Genomic DNA, 25,343 nt, shown 5'->3' on the forward strand with positions numbered 1-25,343 from the left:
TTTTTAACTATCTGGCAGCACGAAATATACACATTACAGGTGACTGGTCACTCTGGATACATTTACATTAGTTTTTTGTTTATGTTGGGAAGTCGTCGGAAAATTCGGCTGTTCTGTGTGTGTGCCGCAATGAAAAGCTGCTAAAAAGCTAAATATAAAAATCAGCGCAGCGCGCGGCCGTCTGTCGGTGCATTGTTTTCTAAGTGCAGTCAGTAGGCAGCAGCAATTTATGAGGAAAAATTATGTGAAGCAGAAACGCAGTTTTTGTTTGTGTGTATATGTATGTACATTGTGTGCTTCTGTATGTGTATTGTGCAATGAAACTGGAAAACCATTATTATTAATGAAAACGCGTGAAATGTGTAAGTGTAACAATAAAAAAAGAAAATACAGATGCGCTTTTGAACTTTTACCATTTACTTGATTTCTTTTTGTTACATGTTCCCCCACTCTTTCGCAGACAACGAGAACGACAACGACCAACTCCTCCCACTTGTACGTGTTGTAGGGGTGAAGGGTGTTTGACTGCTGTGTCTGTGCGCTAGTGTGTGTGCATGTTAGTGTTAGTGCGTGCACGATAAGGCTTGTATTTGCGGGCAATGTATAATTAAATATATATGCAGAGTAAATGTCAAAGAAAGCGACGTGTAATATGCACACACATTAATAAGAGCAAAAGGTCAAAAGTTAAGCTGAAAACAGGACCAAGACGCCGTAATGTTGTAAGTCAGCGACAGCAATAAGAGAGCGAGAGCGAGAGAGAGAGAGAGCGCATGCTGGTGTGAGTGTACACGATAAGAACAAAGAGAAGAGCGAAGAGCACGAAAACCTCGTCTAAGAAACAGCAGCAGAGGAGGGCAAAACAAAAGACTGCTTAAAACTAATAAACAAACAAAACCAACTCAAATAATAACAACCACAAAACAAATACAAACCGAAAATGTCGGCCGCGGAGCTTGAGACTGAAAGTTCCGCACAGGAGCAGCAATCGAAACACCCACAACAACAACAACATAACGAACACACAAGCAACAATAACAGCACTGCCAATGATGCTGAAGCCAATACATTTGGCATAGACCTAGAAGAAACCATTGAGACTATGACATCAAGCAACAACTACAGCATTAATATGGAGCAACAACAGCTGCAGCATAATAATATGCAGCAGCATGCGCAAATGCAACAGCAACAACATGCACAACAAGCACAGCAGGAGCAAGAACAACAGCTAGAGCAACAGGGCGATTTGGGGTTGGGGATGACACTGATGCAATCATCGCCACCACCACATAGCTATCGACACTCACGAGCCTATCGCCACTTCAAGAACCCGCCACAGCCCCACATGTGCATTCGCACCACCACTGAAACTGGCGAGGAGTTGTTTATCAATGTGCTAAGCTGGACTCGTATTGTCATACCACAGGAGCCCAGTGATCCTATACCTTTGTATGGAGGCATGCGCGTAAGTACAAACTACAACGATAATCTTCTACAGCTCTTTAATTATTTTGTTTGAATAGGTGCCGCCTGGCAGCCCGCGCAGTCCACCCATTGTGTTTGCCGTTATGGCGAATCCTGAAGTGCTCAAAGACTCGGGACGCCATAGCAAGGATCCCGAGGAACGACGCGCTATGGTAGAGCTAATGTGCGATTTTGTGGAGGCTATGAATCCCGGCGTGAAACTAGTCAGGTGCGTATGCTGTTGCCTTTCCATTTGAGGACTCATAATAATATTGATTTAATACAGAAACGCCGTCATACTCAAGGATCGTGACATTTCGGGCGAGCTTAAGGATGTCTGGAATGCTGTGCAGGCGCAGCGGGACCGTGAGCGTGAGGAGCAAATGTTACAACAGCGCCAGCAGCAGCACTATCAAAACATCACTACGCAACAAATGTTTCCCAAGTCACCGGATGCAATGCGTGCTGGAAGTGCTGCTCAGTCAAATGCATCCGAGATCGGCTTGCCGCCAGCATATAATGCCGATCTTATGGCGGCTGAGCATGGGAACGGCATTACACTGGCCGTATTTGCCCAGCAGTTGGATAACAAGGTAGCCAGTGAGCAGTCGGATGAGCAGCAACAGCAAGAACAACAAGCGGGTAGCAACGAGTCAACGCCTGGCGATTCTTGCGGTGATCAAACGGATGCAGGTGTCGTTGTTAATGGCAACAGCGGCTCTCCATCTGCTACAGAGACTCTATCAACAGTCGAGCAAGTGACCCAAGAACCAGAGAGCAAATCAGCCAATACGACTACCAGCAATGGTTGTAGTACTCCAACAAATGTGACAACAGCTCCAGCGCCAAACGCTGCTGCTGTTCAGCCTACAGTCATACCTACGCCCACGCCTCCTGCAGCCACGCCACCTCCAGCAGCGCCAGTAAAGAAGGAGAAGCTTGGTGGCTTCTTGCCCAATGGTTGCATATTCCCGCGCTTCAAGAATAACAAACACAAGGATAAGGATGGCAATCACAAGGAGAGCAAGAGCAAAGAGAAAACGCTGCTGAATGCGCTGAAGAAGAGTAAGGAGAAGAAGGTGGCACCCAGCGAGCAAGCGCCCAGTGACAAAACAGCCACGGAGAATGGCACCACACAGTACGAGAAGAACTGCATCAACAATCTCGAGTGCGAGGTGCAGAAACTCGACCTGAATAGCAGCAACAACGACAACAATATGTTCATCAAGCTGAAAGTGGCGCCCAGTGCAGCATCGGCAGCGGCTGCTGCGGCCAAGTAGATAAGTATAACTGATAACGATGATAACATAAAGTTTCATAAGTAGGAAGAGTAAAGGATATCCGAGTAAACAGGCACGATACGAGTAATGAGTAGAGAGAGAACTACCTTTCGGGTAGCACTAGCACTTCACTAGCACCTAGGAGTATTTAGAGTCGTGGACGTTTAATATATACAAGATTTACATAAATCATACATACATATATATATATATGTATACAAAGTACGTTTATATATGAATATATATATACAATATATACAGTTGTATCAGTCAATTTTTGAAGGCAAATCGACAGACTCTCAATGTAATAACTGAAAAAAGAAAAATATAATATTGTGCCATGCTCCATTCATACTCAAATACATATACATATGTATATATATATATATATATATATCTTTATATATGTATATATATATGTATAGCGCCCACTTGTCTGGGCTTGTCATCCATAGTTTCTCCAGAATTCTTCCCCGGCATACGTAAAGATTAACAAATATAAAAATCAAGTATTTATATAGTTCAATATTTGTATGTTTCGCATACAGTTTGCCTTATATACAAACCAAATGAGAGAGAAACAGAAAATAAAAGCGAATATAAGTAAAATAGAGAACTTAAATATTAGGTCATCAAACCAATCAATGGCAATCGTAAAATGAAACTCATGCGCCAAATTATCATCAGAAATATGTAGACAAAAGAAAATCACACGCACACACACACACAGCAATGGACATTGCACGAAAACCTTTATCATCCACTAGTAATTAGACTAGCGAGGGCCTATTGATCCAATAGAAAATAGAACCCAGCTGTACAAGTATTACGCATTCATTTTTCCTATACCAGTCTGCTCAAATGATCTCCAAGTTTTCATTTTTTTCGGTTCTTTGAAGTTTTAACTCGTGTGAACGACGACGCAAGCTTTATAAAGTACCTTGCACTATCACTCTATCTATACGAGATGCTATAAATTGTTTTCTATTTCTAAATGTTTTGTTTTGCCTTACTTCAATATCGACTAAAGTCAAAAGAACAGTTCCAAATTACTTGAGTAATGCAATTAAAATGACCTGAAGAACAAGTACTCATATGATAAACATCTATTCTATTCTATATTGTTATAATATTGTTTTTGTTTTTGTTTTTTTAAAGTTTGCTTTTTCTTTTTCTATTCACATGTCGTTCGCACTAAATGAGCAGAACTTCAAGAACTCTCGATATATTTATATAATAAAACCACAAAATGCAGTGAAAATTTAATAGAACTTAACGTGCAAAAGAGAAAACTCAATATTGGACTGAACAAAGCTGCCATATATAAATCACATACATATGTACAAGCATATATATATATCCATATATATATATGTATATAAGTATATATACACAATGCATATAGGCGAGTATACGAGTACATATGTGTGCATTTGTAATGTTTGCTTTTCATTTAAAACGAAAATTCAATTGTGATTCATTTGAAAATCAAATTTTTGTTTTTAACATCGAAAACTATTTTCAACATAATTACAAAACAAATATATATATATTTAGTATACTGAAAATCGAATAAACAAATCAGTTAACTTTGGCCAGTCGAAGTTTTAATACTCTTGCAAAATAGAGCAAAGGGAAATATATATTTTTAAAAAATCTAACTTGAAACTAAATTTAAACTATTTTCAAAAAATGTTTGTCTAATCTTTTCGGCTCGTTAAATATTACTTTTTGCAAGAGTACTATAAAAATTTGATTTTTTTTTATATTTTATGCAACGCCCAAAAGCATGCTACAAAACACTTTGAGTCTCAGTTTAGAGATTTGTTTTGTTTCGTTTTTCTCTCTAAATGCATTTCGTCAGCCATCAGTGCCATAGAAAAAATGGCATTGCATGTATAAAAACGAAAAACAAATATAATTAAAATCAAAAATTCGTTTTTTTATAATAATTACAAAATTGTGTTTGTAACTTGAAATGAAAATAATAAAAAAAAACTAATGCATTGATTAATCGATTTATTCATTAAATAATTTAATTAAATTAAAACTTAGTTTTAGCTGGTTGTCGAAAAAAAAACCACAGAAAGAAAACGAAAAAAATTAAACAATTATTGATTGCTTATAAAAAAACTTAATTTAAGTTAAAGAAAGCAATAATTTTACTTGAAAAGCAGCAAAAAAAAAAAAAATGATAACAAAAAAAAATTAAATTAAAAAAAAAAAAAAACAACAACAAAAGAAAAACAAAAATGTAAATGTAAAGAACGTATAAAAACAACAAAAACAAACAACAACTAAAGTGTTAAGATTAAAAACAAATAAAATTATACAAGTGGACGGGTTAAAACAATTTAAGCAAAAAAAAAAAAAAAAACAACCAAACCACATTTTATATATATGTATATGTAACAATAAAAGCAAGAAAACAGAACGTATTTGAGAATTGTAATAGCTGCTGGATTTATTTAATATATCATTGAATAAATATCTAGAGTTAGGCTATTTTCTACGTGAGTATTAGCTATGTCAAGGAACCTCCTATTCGTCCTTGTTGTTGATGGCGCGCAGGCGTTCGAGCTCCTCGCGTTCCGCCTTGTTGCGCAACAGCGGCACGTTGTAGTCGAAGGCGTAGAAGAAGCCCTTGGGCTCGCCCGTCTCCTCTGGTCCAGGCACATAGGGCTTCTCGTCGTGCACGTACTCGCGAGTCTCTGTCTCGCTGGGCTGGTAGGCGCCCTCGCCTGTCTGGTATTCGGGAGCAAACGGATCGGGATTGTGGCCAGCGGCAGCGGCCAGCTCACCCCACAGTCTGAAGTGCTCCTCCTCGGCCTTCAGCACGGCGGGTGTCTTGGTTGCCGGCAGCTTCAAATGCGCCGGACGGTTGTCCTCAACATGGAAGCCAGTTTTGTCCGCATAGTATTTGGCAATGAAATCGCGACCATGTGGCTGCACATACTTGTAGGAGCCACTGACGGTGCCAGCCTCGTCGCGTTTCTCGTTCTTGCCCTGATTCCAGTCCTTGTAGCCATACACATACTGTCCCAGACCGTCCTGGCCATGGTACTGATGCGCATCGTAGTGCTCCTCCACATAATCCTCGGGATGCTCAATCACACGACCCATATACACGAATTCTCCCTTCTCGTTGCGTGCCTCGGGCAGGGGATTTTCCCCAGTCTTGGGCGCATATTCGATCTCATTAACGCCTCGCAGTTGGGCGCTGTTCAGATACTGTTGCGCCTCCTCTGGCGTGATGTTAATCTTAAAGATGTTCTCGGCGCTGGCGCAGCTCACCTATAAGAAGAAACCCGAAAAGTTAAGAATTAATGGGTTATAAAATGTGCCACGCTTCACAGCTTTTTGATGATGACGATGATGATGATGATGATGTCATTTGGTCAACTTCCGCGGAACGTGTAACACAATTAGCACATCTATAAATGATACGCGTGGCAAATAGACGTCAGAGACATTTTTATATGCACATTTGACATTTTTACAACCCGGACTTCTAATTGAATTGATCCATAGATGTCGCATTATTTATCCAAAGCTCATAACTTGTTGCCAATTCATATGCATAATGATTCAAACACTAACACAATTCATATTTTTGGCTACTAACCAGCAAAAAGGCGGCCAATATAAAGCACTTCATTGCGAAACTTGATTAACACTTGATATATTTATATATATATAGTATATAGTATATATAGTGTATAAATTATTGTTTTATAAACACTGTTCTGGATGCTGCTGCTGTTGCTTGAACTGTTGTCGATCTACTAATAACTACATAACTTTAGCGCAAGGCTTTTATACTAACTCTGCTTCGCAGTTTGTTGTTTTCCGTTTTTTTTTTTCTTATACAATACGTTTTGTTGTTTTGCATAAAATTAAAAAATGAACGTTGAATGAAGATGTGCTCGTCGCTTCTGTCCGGTTTCTTACTCAGCGTCAGCATCAGCATCGGCATCGGCATCAACAACAATTTGAAGTTCATCTTAGCTGAAAATTCACACTTCTCACGCGTTGCTTTTGCTGTTCTGTGGCTGCTTTGCTCACATCATTAATTGTATGTATGCGAGCATCGAAATGCTCAATTAGTTATTAAATAATATTTATTTTACCTTTTTTACTTATTATTATTATCTTTCTCTTTTGGTTATTGTTGCCGTTGTTGTAGTTTATAGAATATTTGTTTTGTAAGCGCACCCGCAAGTGTCTATCGTAGTTTAAGTGGCATTTTGGCTAGCTAGACGGCTGTCAGTTATCTCATTGATCTCTGACTGATACCCTATATAGAATGTGGCATAGGGTAGTATATGCTGGCTTCGAGAAGATTCAGCGATTTGATATGTAGTTTTTATATCCGCTTCACAGGCTCACAATAATGATATAAAAGTATATGAGAATCTCTAGAATATTTTTGTATAATTATTTATTATTATATTACTTATCCAAGAATATAAATGGTTTTAGCGGCTTAATATGAATTCCTTAAATATGTCTCTCAAGGTTGTGCTTAAAGCTTTCACGTTATTTTAATCAGCATGTACGAAGAGCTGAGCAAGATCATAAGCAAAGATTACTGGAAGTGCGATTCAAGGATTGGGAGAATACCGATCAGAATGATACCGATCATACACTTGTTTTTCCTGTTTTACTTTGCAAACGATAATATTTATAAAAATTAAATAAATAAAGAATTTGTTGAAACAACCAGAAGATTCGCGAATATCACATATTATTGTATATTAATGATATAATATTTAATTTGTATGAAATATATATCATAATTGATCATAAATGTAAATCAAATATAGCAGAACGAGTTCTTTGGGGTTTTCCCCTCACACGCAACAATATCTGAAATGTTCAAAAACGTCTTTCTAAGTTGCTAACTATATATAAGTTTTAGGTAAGCAATTTAGAATAAAATATGTGGGCTGTTCTAAATCTTGTGGTTACAAGACGTTAGGTCTAATCTATTCTGATCCAAAAATATATACTAAATTTGGCTCACAATCATATTAAATAATCTTACTTAGTGACAGGCATCTAAAACCAGTTCACCTTTTAAGGAAATATCAATTGGATATATGTATGTATATGAAACAGCTTTTTGGGCATTGGGTATACGCGTGGCCAACCACGTTTGTGTTTACTTTATGCTGGTAATGATTTATTTTTTATCAAATAATTTTTGAATGCTTCCATCAATTTTTTTTCACTTCTAATTAATGCAAAATGTACAGCTTTAGCTGTAGCTCTAGGGGCTCGGGTTTCCTGTAGAAACGATCAGCGGAAGCTCAGGCAGACGAGCACTTGACTTGTCTCTGCTACAGATGAACATATATGTATGTATGCATAATTAATCGTATCTTCTTCCAGATGCGCTATCAAATGTCAATTCGAGTGGGTAATTCAAGCAATGAGAGCTGCTTGACTGTGATTCCGCAAGTTTGTTGCCTAAGTCTTTTGACTTAAATTCCGTCGCCTTTATTTTGAGATTTGTAAGTCGTGCAAGGGCTCAGCTTTGAGCTGTTGACAGCAAACTGCGCAGTTTCTCAATTACAATTACATTTACAACAATTACAGAAATGATATTGCTATTTAAATAATAGGTAAGAAGCACGCCTCAAGCATTTGAAGCAGACCGTTAAAACAAATTTTCATTTCCCACCCAGACAGCGAGGCTCTACGTAATTTATACCAAAACAAATATCAATATTATATATTTATGTTATGTATATATTTCTTTATGCAACTTATTGACCATTACTAATATTAAAAACGTATTTTTAGCTTATGTTATTTTTTATCGCTGTTCATAGACGCAAATGGCGATTTTTGTACTTTTGCGTTCTGCTGACTGAATTTCATTAGCTGCAAAGAATACAAAAGATATACAGATTCAAAAACAAACTATGGAAGCTCTAATTAGGAATTATAGACTGGGAAATACCCTCATCATTTGTCGACTTGCTGTGTCAATCAAGCTTTGCTGGTTCTTTTGATTTTTTCTCAAGGAATTACCTCAATACATCATAATCTCTTGCTTTAATGATCTTAAAGTTATGTTCTTAAATTAGGCAGAGTAACATATAGACAGGTAAATAAACAGATAGACTCACTTACCAATTCTCAACTAGTCAAACTGATTAAGAGCTTATCATAGTTCATATGATTGACAAATAAACACTAAATCATTATACCTAACCGGGGCACTCAAAAAAGGCTCCAGATATTGAATGAGTCAGCAACAGGTTAATTCTTGGTTCTTGACAACGAAATGAGCCACAAACTAGTCAAAGTTAATTTATGCTACTTAGTCTCATTTCGTGATTTCTTATATCAATAGTTATAAACAATTTCTGGAATTTACGTTGAGTATGCTGACTTCTATCTTCAGATAAACAAATGTGTGACATCAAATATTCAGTGAATCACTTTGCAACATTCTTAATTCCTTTTTAGATGTTCTGTAAATAAGTTTATTGTTTCTTATTTATTTACTTGCCGATGATGCAAAAGTCTAAATAAAAACGCAGACCTAATTTTCGTAAATCCGGTTTACGCTGTGCAACTGTCGTTCATATTTAAATATGAATATATTTTATTATAATAATGCCGCTTTATTGAATTCCTTATGAGAAGTGAACTGAGATACAAGAGAGTTTATTTTTTGAAATGTTTTGCACCTGTAAACGGAATATTACGTATACGCAAATGGCAAATAGATGTATTAATGTGTAACAAGATATGAACAAATAGCTCGAAACTTCAATGCAAATAACTAACTCAAACAGCCAAGTCGAAGCTCACTGAGAGCGCCGAGAGCCGGGTGAGCAGCTGAAAATGTCAAATAAACAAAGTTGGCCAGGTGCCCGCCAGGTAAACACACTCGCAGTGCCCAGCAAATGGCTCCAAAGCAAACAGCGCTCAATCACACACGCAGGGCTCGAAGCCAAAGCAAAAGAAGAAGAAGAAGCAGCAGCAACAGCAGTTGAAATAAGTGCGAAAGCTAAAGTAAAGTCAAAACCAGTGCAATACCAAGCGACTGGCCGATCGGAGCTGTCCGCAGTCAGGTTTACCCGCAAATAAAGGAAAATAAACCACTTCAAGATGCAGATCAATGCAGCGCTGATGCTGACGCTGCTGTTACTTCTGCTGCTTTCGCCGGCCGCGCTGCAGGCGGCTGTGGTGCCGCACGAGTTGGACGAGACGAGCAATGCCATCGGAATGGATACGAAGGAGATTGGCTATCTGGAACTGAAGCCGAATGGCACTTTGATCTTGGAGCATCCACAGAATCAGAGTGGCGGCGATCTACAGAATTTCCTGCTATTACGCAGCGTGTTGCAAGCACTGAAGCTGCACTCAAGCCAGGAGCAAGTGAAGCTCAACATCAAGATGTACGGCGATGGTGTGGAGCACAAGTTTCCGCCGCTCTTGGAGAGGATAATACAACGCATACAAACCTTTTTCTCCATCTATCGCCATACGGACACCAGTCATCCCGTGCGCAAAGATGAGGTAACCACTGTGGCGCCCCCAATTGTGGCAAGCACGGTGAAAGCAAAGACAAAACCAACAAAAACAACGACGACGACAAAAAGAACTACAACAACAACAACAACTACAACCACAATCCTGCCACGAAAAGATGTTTGGATCACTGTGGGCGAGGACAAGTGATTGACATACATACAGAAATATATTTATATATACACATACATACATGTACATCTAAGAGTTATTAAATTTATTTATTTTTGTATTTATATATTCTGTCAATAAAAGACTCAGCTCCACGACTATCGTTGTAACTGTAACGTGAGAGAGGCGCCCACACTTTGCCCATAGCTCATGGCTGGGCACGTCTCTAAGCGCACTTAGTATGCGTCGCGCATGCAGCATGGAACGCGATTTATGTTTAGCTCTGTGTATGTGCATGTGTGTGTGTGTGAGTGGGTAATATGTGCAATATTTTTATGTTCAGTGGGAATTACGGGTGCGTGTTTAACCCATCTTGTCCAGTTGCACAATTATAGACGATATACATATTTATGTATATAATATATATATGTATAATTATATATAGTTTTGCATATACAATATGTATTTTGGGTGGGACTGGCATTAGCTTATGCTTAGAAGTTTAATATTATAGAATATTATTCATATGTAAATACATATGTATATAAAGCTTACCTTCCGCTGGCAGCTTCCTTAAAATAAATATGTATATAATTTTACAAACAATAATTATGATTAATGCTAATTTAATAATCACAATTGATGAAATATTATTATTTTAAATAAATATTACAGTTACCTATCAGCAATATTATAATAAAGTTTAGTATGATAAGGACCATCATTCCATTTATTATTATTATCATCGTAATATTGTTGTTATATGAAATATTTAAAGTACTAAAAAAATACTAAATAAATACTAAAATAAATACTAAATTAAATACTGAATTAAATACTAAATTAAATACTAATTAAAATACTAATACTTTACTAAATAAATACCAAGTCCAAAAGTAGAGCACAGCTCCTCACTCCTCTGCACACACAGCTGTCCAGCACCAACTTCGGTAAACGACTGAAGAAATGCTGCTGCAGCCTCCACCTCTTATACCCAAGAAGATTTCACTCGAAAAAGAGCAAATGATGCTGCTCCGAATTTGCTCAAGAGTAAAAAGAAGGTAACGAAAATCGAGTGTGGAAATGATAGAGAACCTATTCCAAATGATAGGGCATACGTCATCATAGAGACCCGAACAAATATATATGTATATATATTGTATATGCAATATTTGTCATGTATGAGTAATCGGTCGATGCTTGCTGTATAGATAATAAGCCCCTTACTCAAAAGGCTTCTCTTTTCACTTAATATTTTTATCTCTCGACAATCCTTCATGCAAGTTTGTTGCTTAAGTCTTTTGCTTATTGTCTCTTTCTCGCTTCCACTTTGAATAAGAAATAAAAACTCTCTCCGTATTTTACATTTTACATTCACTTTTTTTATTGTTCTGTTTTACATTTTTCATTTGTTATGGTTATGAATATGAATGAATGAATGAATGAATGAATGAATGAATGATGATGAATGATGATTATGAACGTGTTCTAGATGTCTAGATGTTGTTAGCTATGAATGAACGTATATGCATTTAGATGTTTGTTTTCATATATATTTTATTTTATTTGTATTATACTTCTGTTGTTGTTGTTGTTGTTGTTGTTGCATTTTATTAATTGTTGCTGAAAGTCGGAAATTGCTTCGCTGTGACTGTGTTAGTAACTAATTGTATTTACCCACGGCCTGGCGCAGAGCCTAGGCACGGAACAGATCGAGTTGTAGAATACCAAAGTTGCCCATATAGAATATCTGTGTATGAGTGTGTGTATGTGTCTCTATGTGTGTGTGTGATGCGATTCGATGTGGTTTGATGCGATGTGAATTGATCTCATGGCTGTGGCTACCTAAGCTGCTGTTGCTGCTGCTGCTGGTGTCCCTTGTTCGATGGCGGCTTGCTGAGCCTCGGGCTGTGCCTCCGCTTGCTGGGCCTCAGCTGGTATGGCAGCGGCAATGGGACGGGCTGCAGCCTTAAGCAAAGGAATTTCTTCCTTGACTAAATATGCAAGAATTGCCAAATAAATATTTTATATTTTATGGTATATGCAGCCAATGAATATAAGTTTTCTATTTCTTTTCAAATAATCTACTCACTTTCCTCCTTGATAAGCTCCTTGATGGTCTCCTTGAGGGGCTCCTTGATGGCCTCTTTGATGAGCTCCTGGTTGGTCTCCTCCTTAATTAGCTCCTTTAAGCTACCCTCATCAGACTTCAGAATGGGTGCTTTGATCTCCTCGTTACTGGACTCCTTGCGAGCCTCGAAACTGGGTTCCTGGATGGCCTCGTTCCTGGCCTCCTGGACGACATCCTTTCTGGCTTCGGGCTGGGCTTCCTTCTTGACCTCTGGGATGGCTTCCGGTATAATTTCCTTCTCGGCCTCCTTGGGGGCTTCCTTGACGGCGGGCTCGGCGAAGCTTGCTTTGGTTTCCTGAAGTGCGTCTTTAAGAATTGGCTTAATATTTTCCTCGCTTTGTTGCTCCACCTTGATAGCGTTAATCTCCTCCAGCTGACGTGGCGCAATGTCTGCCTTCAATTCACTGGCCTCGACGGCTGCAGGAATGATGGTCTGTGCCAGCTGATCCAATGGCTGTTCCGATTGCTCTGATTGCTTCTGCTGCTTGAGCAGTGGCTGAGCCTCTGGTAGCTCTGGCGCTGCCTTCTCCTCAGTGGCCTGAATGGGTGCCTCATCGGTTTGAATGCTGCGTGCGCGTATAGCTGAGATGGGCCACGAGTAGACTGGGGTATGCACCACATCGACCACGGGCGTGTGATACACCTGCGGCAGACTGTAGAAGTGACGCGCCTCGGTGGCAGCCAGCAGTGGTTGGGTATTGGCCGGAGTTTCAATCAGTTCGATCTTCTCGCTCTTCAGCTTCTGCACCTCTTCGTTTTTGTTGCCCGGACTGGGGAAGAAGCCGGGGAAGAAGCCAGCGCCGGCAGCGGCTGCTGATTCAGCAGCCTCGCCCAACTGTCCGCCTACGATCTCAACGCCCTGCTGCACCTGCTGCTGGATTTGATTGACACTCGGGAAGCCCTCAGTCTGCCTGGTCTCCTGTGCTGGATTGCGGCTGCTGGCACGGCCAGTGGACACGGCATCGCCTATAGTGGGCACCACAGAGGCTGCAGCTCCAGCTGGCACATAGACAATGGTCTCCTCATGATGGGGCCCCGAGACGCGCGCCAATGGGGACAAGCCATGCACGTAGCGCAGCGCTGGCTCCAGGTGCACCTGCGCCTGAGGCGTCACAATGACAATATGCTGGGCCGGCTCCACGACTGGCTGCAGTGGCTTCGCCTGGCTGCCCACTGCCAGCAGGCAGACAAGCGCAAAGATGAACATTATGCTAAGAGGGGGAGGGAAGAGCAAAGGCTTTAGCTACAGTTGTCTATGCCAGGCATTCAATTGGTAGCTGCTCCTTCTGCTGCTGCTGCTAAACTGGTATTGCCCTGGCTAGCTATTTATAGTCGTCCAACCAAAGTCCATTCTAAATTTAAACATTATAATTGCATGTATGTGCCACAGGATGCGAACTATTAACCGGTTTGCGGTTTGATTGGCTCTTGGAAAAGCTCTGAAGCAGCCAATTCTAGTGTACACATAAAGTGTCCAATGTGCTCTCTGGCTGCAGTCGAGCAATCCACTCAAGCCATTCAGCTGCAATTGCCAGACCAAGTTCTTGGCCAACTCTTTTGATCTCAGCTCGGCTAATAACTGGTTTTTCGCTTTTCTGATCATATCTCTCCGAGGGGCATCAAATTCCCCCAAGTCTTATTTTCTTGCGCATATTCTATTTAAAGCCAACCCAGCCCACCGTCTCTTCTTCCCTATCATTTGCGTGGAAATTGAAGCAACTGCAGCGTTTAGAACTTGAAAATGTTTTTAATAGTTCAGAGGTTTCTGTAAGCGCGTTGGGCCGCATTTTTCTTTCCTCTTTTGCCAGACTTGATGGTGAAGGGAAAAAAGATTGCAACTACTAATTGAACTGGAAACTTAATTTGTGCATCGCTCGAGGAAAGAATGTCTGCTAGCAAGTAAACTAAAACTGAGCAAACTGATTGAAACTGACCTAAGGCATTTTTACTGGAGGAATTTGCGGACGTTCTTTCTCTCTTACTCTGCACATAATAAATGGGGAATTGCATAGTTATCTAAGCAAGAGTAGTTAAAATTACCCCATTTGTTGCTCAAGCTAAGAAATCTTGTTTTTATTAAGGGAAAAGCAGATAATTCTAGTCTAAAAAGAAATATTTGAATCACAATTTCTTAGTTTCTTATATTTTAGATGACATAGAGTATGATAATATTGTGATTGTCAATACATCAAGGGAAAATATGCGAAAACAGAGTCGGAAGACAATAGTTCAAGGTTTTAGTATCCATTCAGTGAATTTATTACAAATACATAAATAAAATCCATTTATTGATGTATCGAAAATATATAATAAATAAAATATATAGCATTAATTTATTGAATCTCGCTTTGAGCATATTTTTAAGTAGTAGTTTTAAGTAGTTTACTATTAGATATTTAAAACTTGAAACTCTATGAAATTCATGTTGGTTCTTATTCACACAATTTTATAAATAAATGGAAAATAATAATTAGCTTGAATGAAACATTTGTAAATAAACAGTGGTTGTAACTAAGAAAATTGCAGTTGTGTAATATTTCAATAAAACTAACTCCTTATAATACTGAATTTCTGATTTGAACTACGTAAAATGTTTACTGATGATAAATTTATTAAATATTTATGTATTTTTAATTTTCTTTGTTTGTTTGGAAAAGTAAAATATTTAGTATTTTATTTATTTTTTTGATGCTAATATGAGTTTATATTTAATAAATTCCTCTAAGATTCCGCAAGCAAATATATTAACACTAGAGGAAATGAACTTTTCTAGCGAAAAGAATCGGTTGCATGATTCTTGTTTATAAATTAACATATATTTTTGTCAAGTTAATTATTTTTGAGAGATGTCTATCTCTAAGATAAACAACTCGTTCAGTTGACTTAACGACAAATATATAAAAAATGCCCTCATAAAGAGATCTTAACAACAAATTCAAGTCTAATTTTCGCTTTCCTATTTGACGCTTTGTCGCGCCTACTGAGCTTAATTCATCGGACATGGACTTTCTAAACGAGCTTAGGGCACGACATTAAACCACATTAGAGGCAATAACATAAAAAAAATCTAGAGAGCTTACCTGATGACAACTGCCGCTTCTGTACGAGATGTTTGGTTCTTCGCGAGCAGCTCACTTTAATCCGGCACAAAAAACGGTTAACTTAGATGGCAAATGGAAACACAAGCGATGCTGCTTCGAGACTTGGCACAAATGTTGTGTGTGGTTTGGAGTTGGTGGTTGTGGCTGAGTGGCTCAGTCTTGACACGCCGACCACTTCAAGGAAACTGGTGGCCAATGCTGGCTGCCATGGGCCTTTTATAATGTGCTCGCTTGCCTAACTGACCTAGCGCAAGAACAAAGAGCTACAATTGGTAGATGGCGGAGAGGAGGTAGAGGAAGCAGCACAGCAAGCTGAAGCCCAAGCTGAAAAACAAGCTGCAACATTTGCAGCTTCCCGCAGGAATAGTCTGCGGTGGGAGTGGAAGGGGCAGGGGCAGGGACAGGGGCGGAGGGAGTGGCAGAGCAAAGATAGCCAAAAGGAGCACACGCAAAGCAGGCGGCAAATGACCAAAGTTGGCTAAGCAAAAGCGACAACAACAACAACAACAGCAGCAAGTAAGAGTGTTCGAAACGGAAATGCCAGAGTATAAGATACCCTGTAGCAAATGTTAACCAGAGTAACTTTACTTTGTTCTAAATTTAGACTTTTGATTACAATGTGAATATTATTTTTTTTTATGTACCCCAAGTGGATAGCTCTATAATGATTCTACTATCATTTCTGATCAGTAATCTATATACTACACACCATCAACCACGCCTCCTTTGCATGTTACATACAGTCGGGAAAAACCCATTCAATCCGGTTCAAACATTTTCAATGGCTTGTTAAGCATAACAACAATAACAAGCCCTCATACCACATACTCACACTCACTCTCGCACTCGCACTCACACTCGCATTCGCACTCACTATTCGTACTCGTTTTGCACTTGCACACAGAAGAGGGTTTTCTGGTTTGCAGGCAACAGCCAGCAGCCGGCAGCTAGCAGCCACCAGGTTCTGGCCATGGCAGATGGTCAACGTAGATGTTGTTGTACGTGCTGCACGTATGTCGCTACGATTTGGTCTTGGTCTTCGTCTTGGTCTTCGCCTTGGTGTGCGCTTTTGGTCAAGCTGAGTTTGTTAAACCTGCATTGTAATAGAAGTCAAGCGCTGCAAGCGCATTGACAGCCACTCACGACGACCATCATGGGAGCTTTGGCCATGGCCATGGCCATGGCAATGGCAATGGCAATGGCTAGAAACTGGGAAACTGGTTCAGGTGCAAATTGAATACATTGTGCAGCGCATTTAGCTTGACTGCCACTCGCGCATCCTCGCCTCGCCTCACCCCCGCCTGGCCCATTGGCTAGATTTATTTTTATGCTGCCTGCACCGCCTGCTGGCGGAAAAGATTAATCAAGATATGTGCTTGCCAGCTCGTACTTATATCTTATATCAACTCCTTCTCTGGCCGGGCTCCCTTATATATATCTTCTTTTCCTATTCCTTCGCTCTTACTTCTTTTTTTTATTTTGTAAAATTTATTTCGTTTTAAAATATAATCACAGCTTGCTGGTCTATTAGATATGCATCGCAGCTGTAGCCCCTGCTGGCAGGCAACAGAAAAAAGGTTTTAGATTTTAGCCAAAGTGTTGCCAAGATCAAAGGTTCAATGGCCGAATGAATTTGATACGCAAATCTTTTTCTCTTTTCTTTATTGGCAATTTTGATGTACATAGAAAATTTCATGTTTCATGCTCAGTGGCGAGAGGTTGCTCTTCGGTGCGTTCCTCTACTCGTGGTGCAGGCGTCGCTTGGGCGCTGCTCGTATGATTGGCTTTTGGGCCTGCTGCTCCTTCGATCTGGCTGCGTACTCCTCGGCAATGGCCACACGCCATTTCTCGACGAGCGCATCGGGTCGCTGCGGTGCGTCGCGCACGTGTGGAAAAGTGGACACGGCCACTGGGGCGTCACTGTAGTCGTAATCGTCGTTTAATTGGGCATTGGACGTCTTGATGACGAGCTGATTGCGTGATGGCAGCGTAATGCTGAACGCAGCCGCCTCCTCGGGCGTAACGCCAGCAATGGCCGTGGCTTTGGGTGAGGCTACAGCCAGGCCATTGCGGCCCGAGAGCGCAACGGCATTGGGCTTGGAGGAGGCAACGCCACCCTCGCCAGCAATGGATACCCCTGAAAAAGCAATTAGCATAAGGATTAGCTTAGCTTAAATAATAACCTAAGTTTGGCCAGACTTACCCACGGGTTTGGCTTCAGCCACAGCAGCATCCTTCTTGGGCGCTATGACGGCCACACTGTCGTTCACATCCTCGTAGGGATCCTCGGCGGGGGGCGGTAAAATGTCATCGGGCGTCAGCTGCTGCTCAGTCACCTCCTCCAGCTTGTGGTCATCGATCTTCTGATCCGCTGGATTGTTGGCTTCCAGGCCCAGATTCGAGGGCTGCTTCTGCGGCATTACACCAAACAGTTCCGGCTGCAGCAGCACACTGAAATCCTTGATCTGTCCATTCTGTTGCAGTAGAGCCAAAGCTGTGGCCGCTTGGCCCAGCTCCAGCAAACTGTTGGCATAGATCTTGTTGTCCTCCTCGCTGAAGGCGCCCTTCCGTTTGGCCAACTCTTGTATGGCTACCAGACGAGCGGCTGCCTCTTGAATGCGATTGAAGTTGCTACCGCTAGCCGAGATGGAGGATACGGGGCTATCACTAGCTACAGCCGAGATGCTGGCCGCCGATATGCTGATGGTGTCGTCTGCATCCTTGGAGCCGCCACGCAATTCGTGCGGCTGCTGACGCTGCAAAATGCTGCTGCGGATGCTGCCGTCTTGCTGCGGTTGCAGCAGCAACACCTGACCACTCAAACCACCATAGTAGGGCAGCTGATCCTGGTAGATCAGTGGACCGAATCTGGAGCCAGCCGATCTGTGTCTAAATTTTATAGAGTTCGTTAAAGTGCTATGGAAGTGAAGTGCGGCAATTGCCTGTACAAATCTGCGTGTGATAGTGCGGGGATAAAGCGTGGATAAGGATAAGCAGTGGGGCAACCATTTCTACGGATGGTGAGCAAGCGACGACTATTCCTGAGGTAGAAAGGCAAATATTTTACTACAACTTTATTTACAACTACAGAGAGCAAAAGAGAGATAGGATAGGAACATATGGATCTCTACACTAAACTACATAGCTGGAGACAGATATGTCTCCAGTGGATCAGACTCCGCTTCAGTTAAACAAATCGATTTCCAGATCGGCCGCTGCATGCGCTTTACCACCCACGCCTGCAATGGCCACCGATTCCGGATTGAAGTACACGTTGGTGGGCACGCCCTTCTTCAGCAATGCCCTGGAGATGGGCGTGGAGATGGCGGTACCTCCGTTGCCTACCACAGCCTTGGAGTGGGGCTCTAGTATGAGCGCTGCCTGCTTGCGTCCTTGTATGGCCTGTGCCTGCTCGGGATGATAGGGCAGGAAGTAGTTGGCAAATGGTATCTGGGGAAAGTTCTTTGAACTGGTACTGGTGCGTCCAGTGGCTTCCACTTTGACGGGTGGTGCGCGCTGTTTGCCGCTCCCTTTGCGCAGCTTGGCAGCTGTTGCCTTTTTCGTCTGTGGTTTGATGGAGCGAGAACTGCTGGACAATATATGCTTGCCCGGCACGGAGATAATCTCTTCGATCACATAGTCTGAATTGATGCGGCTAACAGCGGCACGTAAGCGAGTATCGCTTTTTAGATCACCAGCTGAGGTTTGTGGCTTCGCTCGCAGCTTTTGTAATGTCTCAATAGTGTCTTCGGTAGCTTCGTCTTCTTCAGCTTTTTCACTTGGAGTATCGTCAGTGGTTTCAGGCTTTGCTGTACTGGTTGTTGTACTGAGCGTTGTTGGGGCTGCTATGCCCACAGATGGCGCCACATAAGCGAATGGCAGACTATATGCAGCATAATATGGCGAGTTTAACAGCAACAGATTGCTATGTATGGTGGATTTCAGAGCACCATATGGCGTTAGAGCTGCAAACTGTGTTGTACTTGTAGTTTCGGCTGCTTTGTCTTCTGTAAGTTTCTCTGGCTGCGCTTTTGCAGCTGCTTTGAAGGCTCCATAAGGTTTCAGGATGTTGTCCTTAACTGGAGCTGCAACTATCTTCTGTGCACCGACTGACTGAGTCGCAGCGGGTGATTCATAATTCACCAGTGGCTGCAGGCGACTGCGCGCCGGCCACGTCTCAAAGCTTGTGGTCTGCCAGTATGTGTTCGCACTTTATTAGATGTTGGTTAGGATATACGAATTGAGGAAAGGAATTTTCATAGGAAGAGTAAGAGAGTTAAGGATAGCCATTAGTCTCGTCATATATACAATATATACAGCTCAAGTTGGGGTTTAGTCTAGAAGAGTTCGTTATCAGTACATGCGAAAGCTTTGTGTGTGTGTGTGTGCAGTGTTAGTAGGCGTGGCAGCTATTTACATTTGATTACAGATGAAAGCAATGCACAAATTACAAATACAAACATTTATTACCAATACTTAGGCGCTATACAAAAATACTAACAGTCATTAGGTATAAAATCGATCATAGCTAAACGGCAGCCACAATTTCTAACTATCTGGCAGCCCCGTTAATCGATGAGTGTAACTAGTTCGAAAAACAGGGCTGGTAACAGATTTCAGTTAAATAATCAAGCTACTGCAAGGCTTAAAATTCCTGCACTTCCTCCTGATCATCATCTTCCATCGTCATACCCGTTGGTGGTGCGTAGTAGACGGTGGGCCCTGTAGCCACCACTTTACCCTCGCGTGGAAAGCTTTTTGCATCCACATCTGTGCGTTGGAGAGCATCTTTCAGGTCCACATCAGCAGGTATGGAAATAACTTTAGCCCCGGGGCCGGCAATGGTTAAGCTGCGCGGGTGGGTTAGAGCATAGCCCCCGGGGCCCACAATTGCAGTACCGCCACTACCTGCTGTAGCCACGCCTCCTGGCCCCGCAATGGCAATGCCGCCCTTGCGCACCTTCAGGCGTTGAATGATGATGCCGCCCTCTCGCAGAGCCTGCTTCTGAGTGCCCTGATGAGCGGTGGCCACTGTACCAATGGTGTCCATTAGGTGGTGCTTCTTGTGTACAAACAGATGCTTCTCTGCGCCCGCGCTGGTATCCTGCTCGGCAGCCGTATTTTCCATTTGCTCGAGGGTATCAATGTCGTCATCGCCATCACCATCGCCGCCGCCTTCCCGCTCATCGTCCCACTTGTAATCATCCTGGCTATCCTGCAACATGTCGGAATTTTGTACAGCTCCGCTCTGCACCACAACTGGTTGCACAGCTGTTGTTCCTGTCAGCGCGATGGGCTGGCGGAAGGGCATTTTGAAAATATTCTGAAAGGCGTTTTTGATGGCTGTCGAGGTCTGGTTCTGCATCTCGGCCAAATTGACGCTGGGCACACGGAAGACATTCAAGCGATTGCGATTTGGCATTAGTCCGCCTGTTGGCGGCAACGTGGTCTGCTGAGCAACATTACTGTGGCTTGGGGCAGAGTTCACTTTGAGACTGGAAGAGCTGGTCAGTATCTGTTGATTCTGATCTGCATCCTTGCTGCTGGCACGCAGTGGCTTGGTGGTGCTGCCGCTAGTCCGCTTGCGACTGCCATTCGCTTCAGGCGTGGCAATGGCGGGCATGCGGGAAGGAGTTGGCTGTGACTGGGACTGTTGTTGTTGCGGTTGCTGGGACTGTGGCTGTTGCTGTGGCTTATGTATTGGCTTCTCACGCGAGTCGAAACGCGATTCCTTGCTAGAGCTGGGCCCTTTGGTAGTGGTGGAGGTAGTGGTGGTAGTGGTGCTTGTCGCTGTTGGCTTGCCACGCTTGGGCGTCCCATCGTCATTCAAGGCCAGCTCGCGGGGTAAAAAGAACAAATGGTATTTGGGCGTTGTCTTGCCCTGCTTCTGGTTCTTCTCGTGCAGCATGGCTTTCGCCTTGCCATAAAAGCTGTCCACATCGCCAATTATCTTGTAGCCCTTGACACGATACTCGTGCGGCGCATGCTCTCGCAAATACTGTTCCTTGTTCAGTTTGTATAGATGCACCGGTATGACAAAGTGGGCGGGCAGCTGCTGTGCCTCCTGTGCTGAGCTTGGCTGCGGCAACTGCACCTGATTGGGTCGGAAGTAGAGAGTCTCTTGTTGTTGCTGTTGCTTTTGCTCTTTCGACACTCCATCCACAACATTCCTCGTTAGCTTAACAGCTCTTATGGAGGGCTCCAGCAACGTTTGCCCTTGGCTGCCAGAGAAGTGATGCTTCTGCGCGTGGAACGGCTGCTGGGCGGGCTTGGGAAAGAGATACTGACTGGAGTCGAGTATGGGCGGCAGCTTTGGCTGATCGGGCTTCTTCTTCACATAGCCAAAGGCCTCGTTCACCTTGGCGATCTGGTCGAGAATGCGCTTGGCCTCGTCCGCTTTGTCGGACGTGGGCGGCCCCACATTCGGATCAAACTCCTCGGGAAATTTGATCAGCTTTTGCCTTTGTATTCTGCAAACGAAAGTTAGGTTTGTTTTTGGTCTCATCGTATTGGCATGATTAGTAAACTAATGCGATTAGCAGGTGTTATATACGGATAATGAGTAGCTTAGTCACACAACTCTATAATAGTTTTTTGTTTTAGTCACAATACAAATAGAGCTACTTCTAAGAGCATTAAGATGACACAGTCACAGCTCAAGGCAAGGCAAGGCGGGACAAGGCAAAGGTTAATAGAAATCAATCGCTGAAAGAATTCGAGAGCTACTTACTCGACGGCATCCAAAGTTTGGCCAGCTGCCCAGGAGGCAAGCAAAAGTGTTGAGAACTGCAAGAGAAAAGTAAGAATTGAATTATTATTGATAAATATAGTTGGTGGATTAAAGAGAAACATAAATGGATATGTAAAATATTATATATAAATACCATATTTAAGCTCATTATGTAACTGAATTAATATTCATTAATTAAGATGCTAATGATCTTTATAGTTACGAGAGTCATTTAAACAAATTCTCAAGTTAATGAAAGGTAAATAATGGAAATGCACAACAAACAAAACCTATTATATTTCATATTTCTATAGATGCTCATGCCAACTCAAATCTTTATTTATATATCTATACCTAGTGTATTTTTTAAATACTTATAATTATGCCGCGTGCCAGCTGTCAAGGTCTAAGAATGCGGTCAAGCACTTCATTTCATTTCATTTCATTTCTCCAGCATCTTTCGCTAAGCTTCAGCTGAAAAGTGAGAGCCAAGCCCATTTAGTCAAACTATTTTCACAGCTTTTCGCTGCCCGAGAACCGAGCCCCGATTCAGTAGAACCATCAAGCCATGCTCGCCAAATGTTTGCTTTGCTCGCTTCTTTTGCAAAATCAATATTGACGCAACAGCATCCACCCAGCCAGCAAGCAAACGACCAGCTGGCCCGTTAGCTTGTCATCGGACACGGCAACTTCATCTATCAAAAGCCGCAATGTCACTGAGCTTGGTGTGTGTCATTGACCCAGCTACAGATATTCCGCCTAAGCGTTTAACATTTTGTTGTTGTTGTTGTTCTTGTTACCAAAAACCAAAAACGAGCTCTGGACCAGCTGGGAAGATATCTCAGAGTTATTTTGTATTCTGTATTTGCAAGCAATGCCTGCATTTAGCCACGACTTCGAACCAAGATATATTTGTGGCTGCTTTCTTTTGGCTCTGATTTATTTATTATACAGATTGTTTGCTGGAGTCGTTTGTTCTGGGCGTGTTTCAAAACTGGGTTAATGTTGCCCAAATACAGAAAGAAAATATTTCAAAATGCAAATCATTTTTAAGTAGCTCTCAGGTTTTCAGCTGCTGCTGCTTAAACAAGTCTTTCAAATGAAGATTAATTAGTGCCATGGACGACCCATACCTAAAGTTCCTTTGATTTATGTTATGCAATCGATGGTGAGAGATAACTTTATAACTCCAATTTATGGCCCTCCATATAGTAGAGAGTGGGGCGTTACAAAGTATCTCTTTTATTGTTCCTTCAGCTCTCGCCAATTAATGGTCGAGAACTTTATTTCCCTCGGCCATTTGTCATGGCCTCCTACGCACAGGCCTAGCCTACGTTTATAGCATATTGATTTTTCTCCATACATACAGATATATAGGTATGTGTATATAAGAGGGTGTGAGGTATGCAGGTATAATTAAAATATTTTATTTTGGGCTTTTCATATGGTTTATTAAAAATGCCTTTTTGCTGTTGTCTTTATATGATATGCGCGACGGACGCTGACGCATTTCGACTTTTTTTAGGGCGTGTTTTCTCATTCTTTTTGTTATATTTGTTGAATAGAAAATGAATAATGCAGCGCGTAATACGTAAGCTATAAGAAGTGTGTGCCACAAAGACGTGTTGATTAATTTTCACTTTTCATATATAAGTTTTCTATACGAAGATTCATATGTCATGGAATTTATTAAGTGTTTCACTTAGATTGAACTTTTTTTTTTTAATAATCATTTGACATATTGTTGGCAGACTATCATTATTAAACTTGATTTATCTTAGTTACTATATAATCCTAAATGATTCTTAATTATAATATTATACCTATTAACAATTCATTTATAATTATTTTGTATCACATTAAAAGATTTGCATATGTATATCTCTTTTAGTATACATATAAAGTCAATTTAACAAAAGTCTTCTAAACTGCTTTTTCAGTTTTTTGCCCTTTATTCCTCCATTTTTATTTTCAATTAGCAAATTGGTTTTCTGATGAGCGGCTGAGCCAGATATTTGCATATGGGCCAAAAGAAACTCAGACTGATTTCACAGCTAACTCAACTTGGTAGCAAAAAGAATCTTGGCAAGAAGCATCAGCCAGTGAAAGTTTAGAGCTGAGTGTAAACGCAAATTAAATACGAAATACGAAAAAAGGCACAGAAAGACTTAAGGCACGAACTTGCGCCAGTTAATGACCAGCGACGCTAATAAATGATTAATTGCGGTCACATATAGCACAGAAGACAGCAGCAAAATTGAAACAGAATTAAACTAGTTTTTTTTTTCACTCTATGTTGAAATTTATTAAGCGGTTTTGGCCATAAGTACTTACCACAATGAGACGCATTTTTGCGCTTAACAATCTTTGTAAATTATTTCTTTTTTGATTTTTTTTTTTTGCTCGTTGTCAACGCCGGCGCAGGCTAGCCTTGAGTTATATCCTTGAACTGCGAACAGAGACAAAAGGCGCTGTGTTATCAAGCGTAGAATCGAGCTTTAATCAGATACAGGAAACACAATCACACACACACTTAAGTTAAATGCCAACTCTGCCAAGTTGTTTAATGGTTTTTTGTTAAATATATTTTTTGTAAACGTTTTTTTAGCTGCTTCAAGGAGCACACGCACTTGGCTTCAAGCTTTCGTTCTTGAGCCAGAAAAAAACTACACTTGACGCACCTTTAAGAACTCAAGCAGGCAACGACTGAAGATGAACTGAATTGTGCCTGGGCACAGCTTGGCTGTTTTATAACATTTCCATTAGCCATGCAAAGCGAACAGCAAAGAAATGTGTTCAACCTGACCATGGCCAGTCACAAGAGAGAGCGAGAGAGAGACAGAGAGAGCGCGTGTGTGGCAGTGAGTGAAAGAGCAAATGCTTAAGAGAAACTCGCTTAAAAAGGGGGCACGTACGCAAATGCCTTGGCTGCGTCTTATCAATGGGCGAGCATCTGTTGCTCTTTACCTGTG

At 41.5% G+C, this 25,343-nt stretch overlaps 5 protein-coding genes across 6 annotated transcripts; 2 read left to right on the forward strand and 3 right to left on the reverse strand.

Moving 5' to 3' along the window:
- Positions 1–23: 23 nt before the first annotated feature.
- Positions 24–4,394, forward strand: LOC115563688 (uncharacterized). Of its 2 annotated transcripts, none has more exons than XM_089260535.1 (4): positions 24–368; positions 461–1,468; positions 1,527–1,696; positions 1,754–4,394. In XM_089260535.1, exons 2-4 carry the CDS (start codon positions 941–943, stop codon positions 2,745–2,747), a joined length of 1,692 nt encoding a protein of 563 aa, XP_089116661.1. In that variant the 5' UTR covers positions 24–368; positions 461–940; the 3' UTR covers positions 2,748–4,394. The 2 variants fall into 2 exon arrangements, with proteins under 2 accessions (XP_089116661.1, XP_089116662.1); XM_089260536.1 differs by having other exon boundaries at positions 24–362.
- A 791-nt stretch (positions 4,395–5,185) lies between these two features.
- Cpr67B (Cuticular protein 67B) lies at positions 5,186–6,547 on the reverse strand. The gene is made up of 2 exons (XM_018099680.3): positions 6,373–6,547; positions 5,186–6,041 (listed from the first exon to the last, which is right to left on the reverse strand). Exons 1-2 carry the CDS (start codon positions 6,403–6,405, stop codon positions 5,289–5,291), a joined length of 786 nt encoding a protein of 261 aa, XP_017955169.1. The 5' UTR covers positions 6,406–6,547; the 3' UTR covers positions 5,186–5,288.
- Positions 6,548–9,145: 2,598 nt separating this feature from the next.
- On the forward strand, positions 9,146–10,564 carry LOC108650194 (uncharacterized). The gene has a single exon (XM_030387071.2). The coding sequence runs from the start codon at positions 9,876–9,878 to the stop codon at positions 10,446–10,448; it is 573 nt and encodes a 190-aa protein (XP_030242931.1). The 5' UTR covers positions 9,146–9,875; the 3' UTR covers positions 10,449–10,564.
- A 1,204-nt stretch (positions 10,565–11,768) lies between these two features.
- On the reverse strand, positions 11,769–15,841 carry LOC108650493 (uncharacterized). Its single transcript, XM_018099655.3, has 3 exons — positions 15,621–15,841; positions 12,502–13,751; positions 11,769–12,403 (listed from the first exon to the last, which is right to left on the reverse strand). The coding sequence occupies exons 2-3, from the start codon at positions 13,745–13,747 to the stop codon at positions 12,255–12,257; spliced, it is 1,395 nt and encodes a 464-aa protein (XP_017955144.1). The 5' UTR covers positions 13,748–13,751; positions 15,621–15,841; the 3' UTR covers positions 11,769–12,254.
- Positions 15,842–20,088: 4,247 nt separating this feature from the next.
- On the reverse strand, positions 20,089–25,162 carry LOC108650488 (uncharacterized). The gene is made up of 4 exons (XM_018099645.3): positions 25,053–25,162; positions 24,706–24,820; positions 22,372–22,427; positions 20,089–22,111 (listed from the first exon to the last, which is right to left on the reverse strand). The coding sequence occupies exons 2-4, from the start codon at positions 24,718–24,720 to the stop codon at positions 20,287–20,289; spliced, it is 1,896 nt and encodes a 631-aa protein (XP_017955134.1). The 5' UTR covers positions 24,721–24,820; positions 25,053–25,162; the 3' UTR covers positions 20,089–20,286.
- Positions 25,163–25,343: the final 181 nt, after the last annotated feature.

This window comes from Drosophila navojoa, chromosome 4, assembly GCF_054131105.1.
Source record: "Drosophila navojoa isolate 15081-1374.11 chromosome 4, UAZ_NAV_1.0, whole genome shotgun sequence".
Lineage (NCBI taxonomy): Eukaryota > Metazoa > Arthropoda > Insecta > Diptera > Drosophilidae > Drosophila > Drosophila navojoa.

Coding starts and splice junctions, on each gene's coding strand:
- Cpr67B (XM_018099680.3), bottom strand. CDS start 6,405: ATGAAGTGCTTTATATTGGCCGCCTTTTTGCTG. Junction 6,042..6,372: donor TATTGGCCGCCTTTTTGCTG/GTTAGTAGCCAA, acceptor TTCTTCTTATAG/GTGAGCTGCGCCAGCGCCGA.
- LOC108650493 (XM_018099655.3), bottom strand. CDS start 13,747: ATGTTCATCTTTGCGCTTGTCTGCCTGCTGGCAGTGGGCAGCCAGGCG. Junction 12,404..12,501: donor GGAGCTTATCAAGGAGGAAA/GTGAGTAGATTA, acceptor TTGCATATTTAG/TCAAGGAAGAAATTCCTTTG.
- LOC108650488 (XM_018099645.3), bottom strand. Junction 22,112..22,371: donor CAAACTTTGGATGCCGTCGA/GTAAGTAGCTCT, acceptor TTTCGTTTGCAG/AATACAAAGGCAAAAGCTGA.
- LOC115563688 (XM_089260535.1), top strand. CDS start 941: ATGTCGGCCGCGGAGCTTGAGACTGAAAGTTCCGCACAGGAGCAGCAA. Junction 1,469..1,526: donor CTTTGTATGGAGGCATGCGC/GTAAGTACAAAC, acceptor TTGTTTGAATAG/GTGCCGCCTGGCAGCCCGCG. Junction 1,697..1,753: donor CCCGGCGTGAAACTAGTCAG/GTGCGTATGCTG, acceptor GATTTAATACAG/AAACGCCGTCATACTCAAGG.
- LOC108650194 (XM_030387071.2), top strand. CDS start 9,876: ATGCAGATCAATGCAGCGCTGATGCTGACGCTGCTGTTACTTCTGCTG.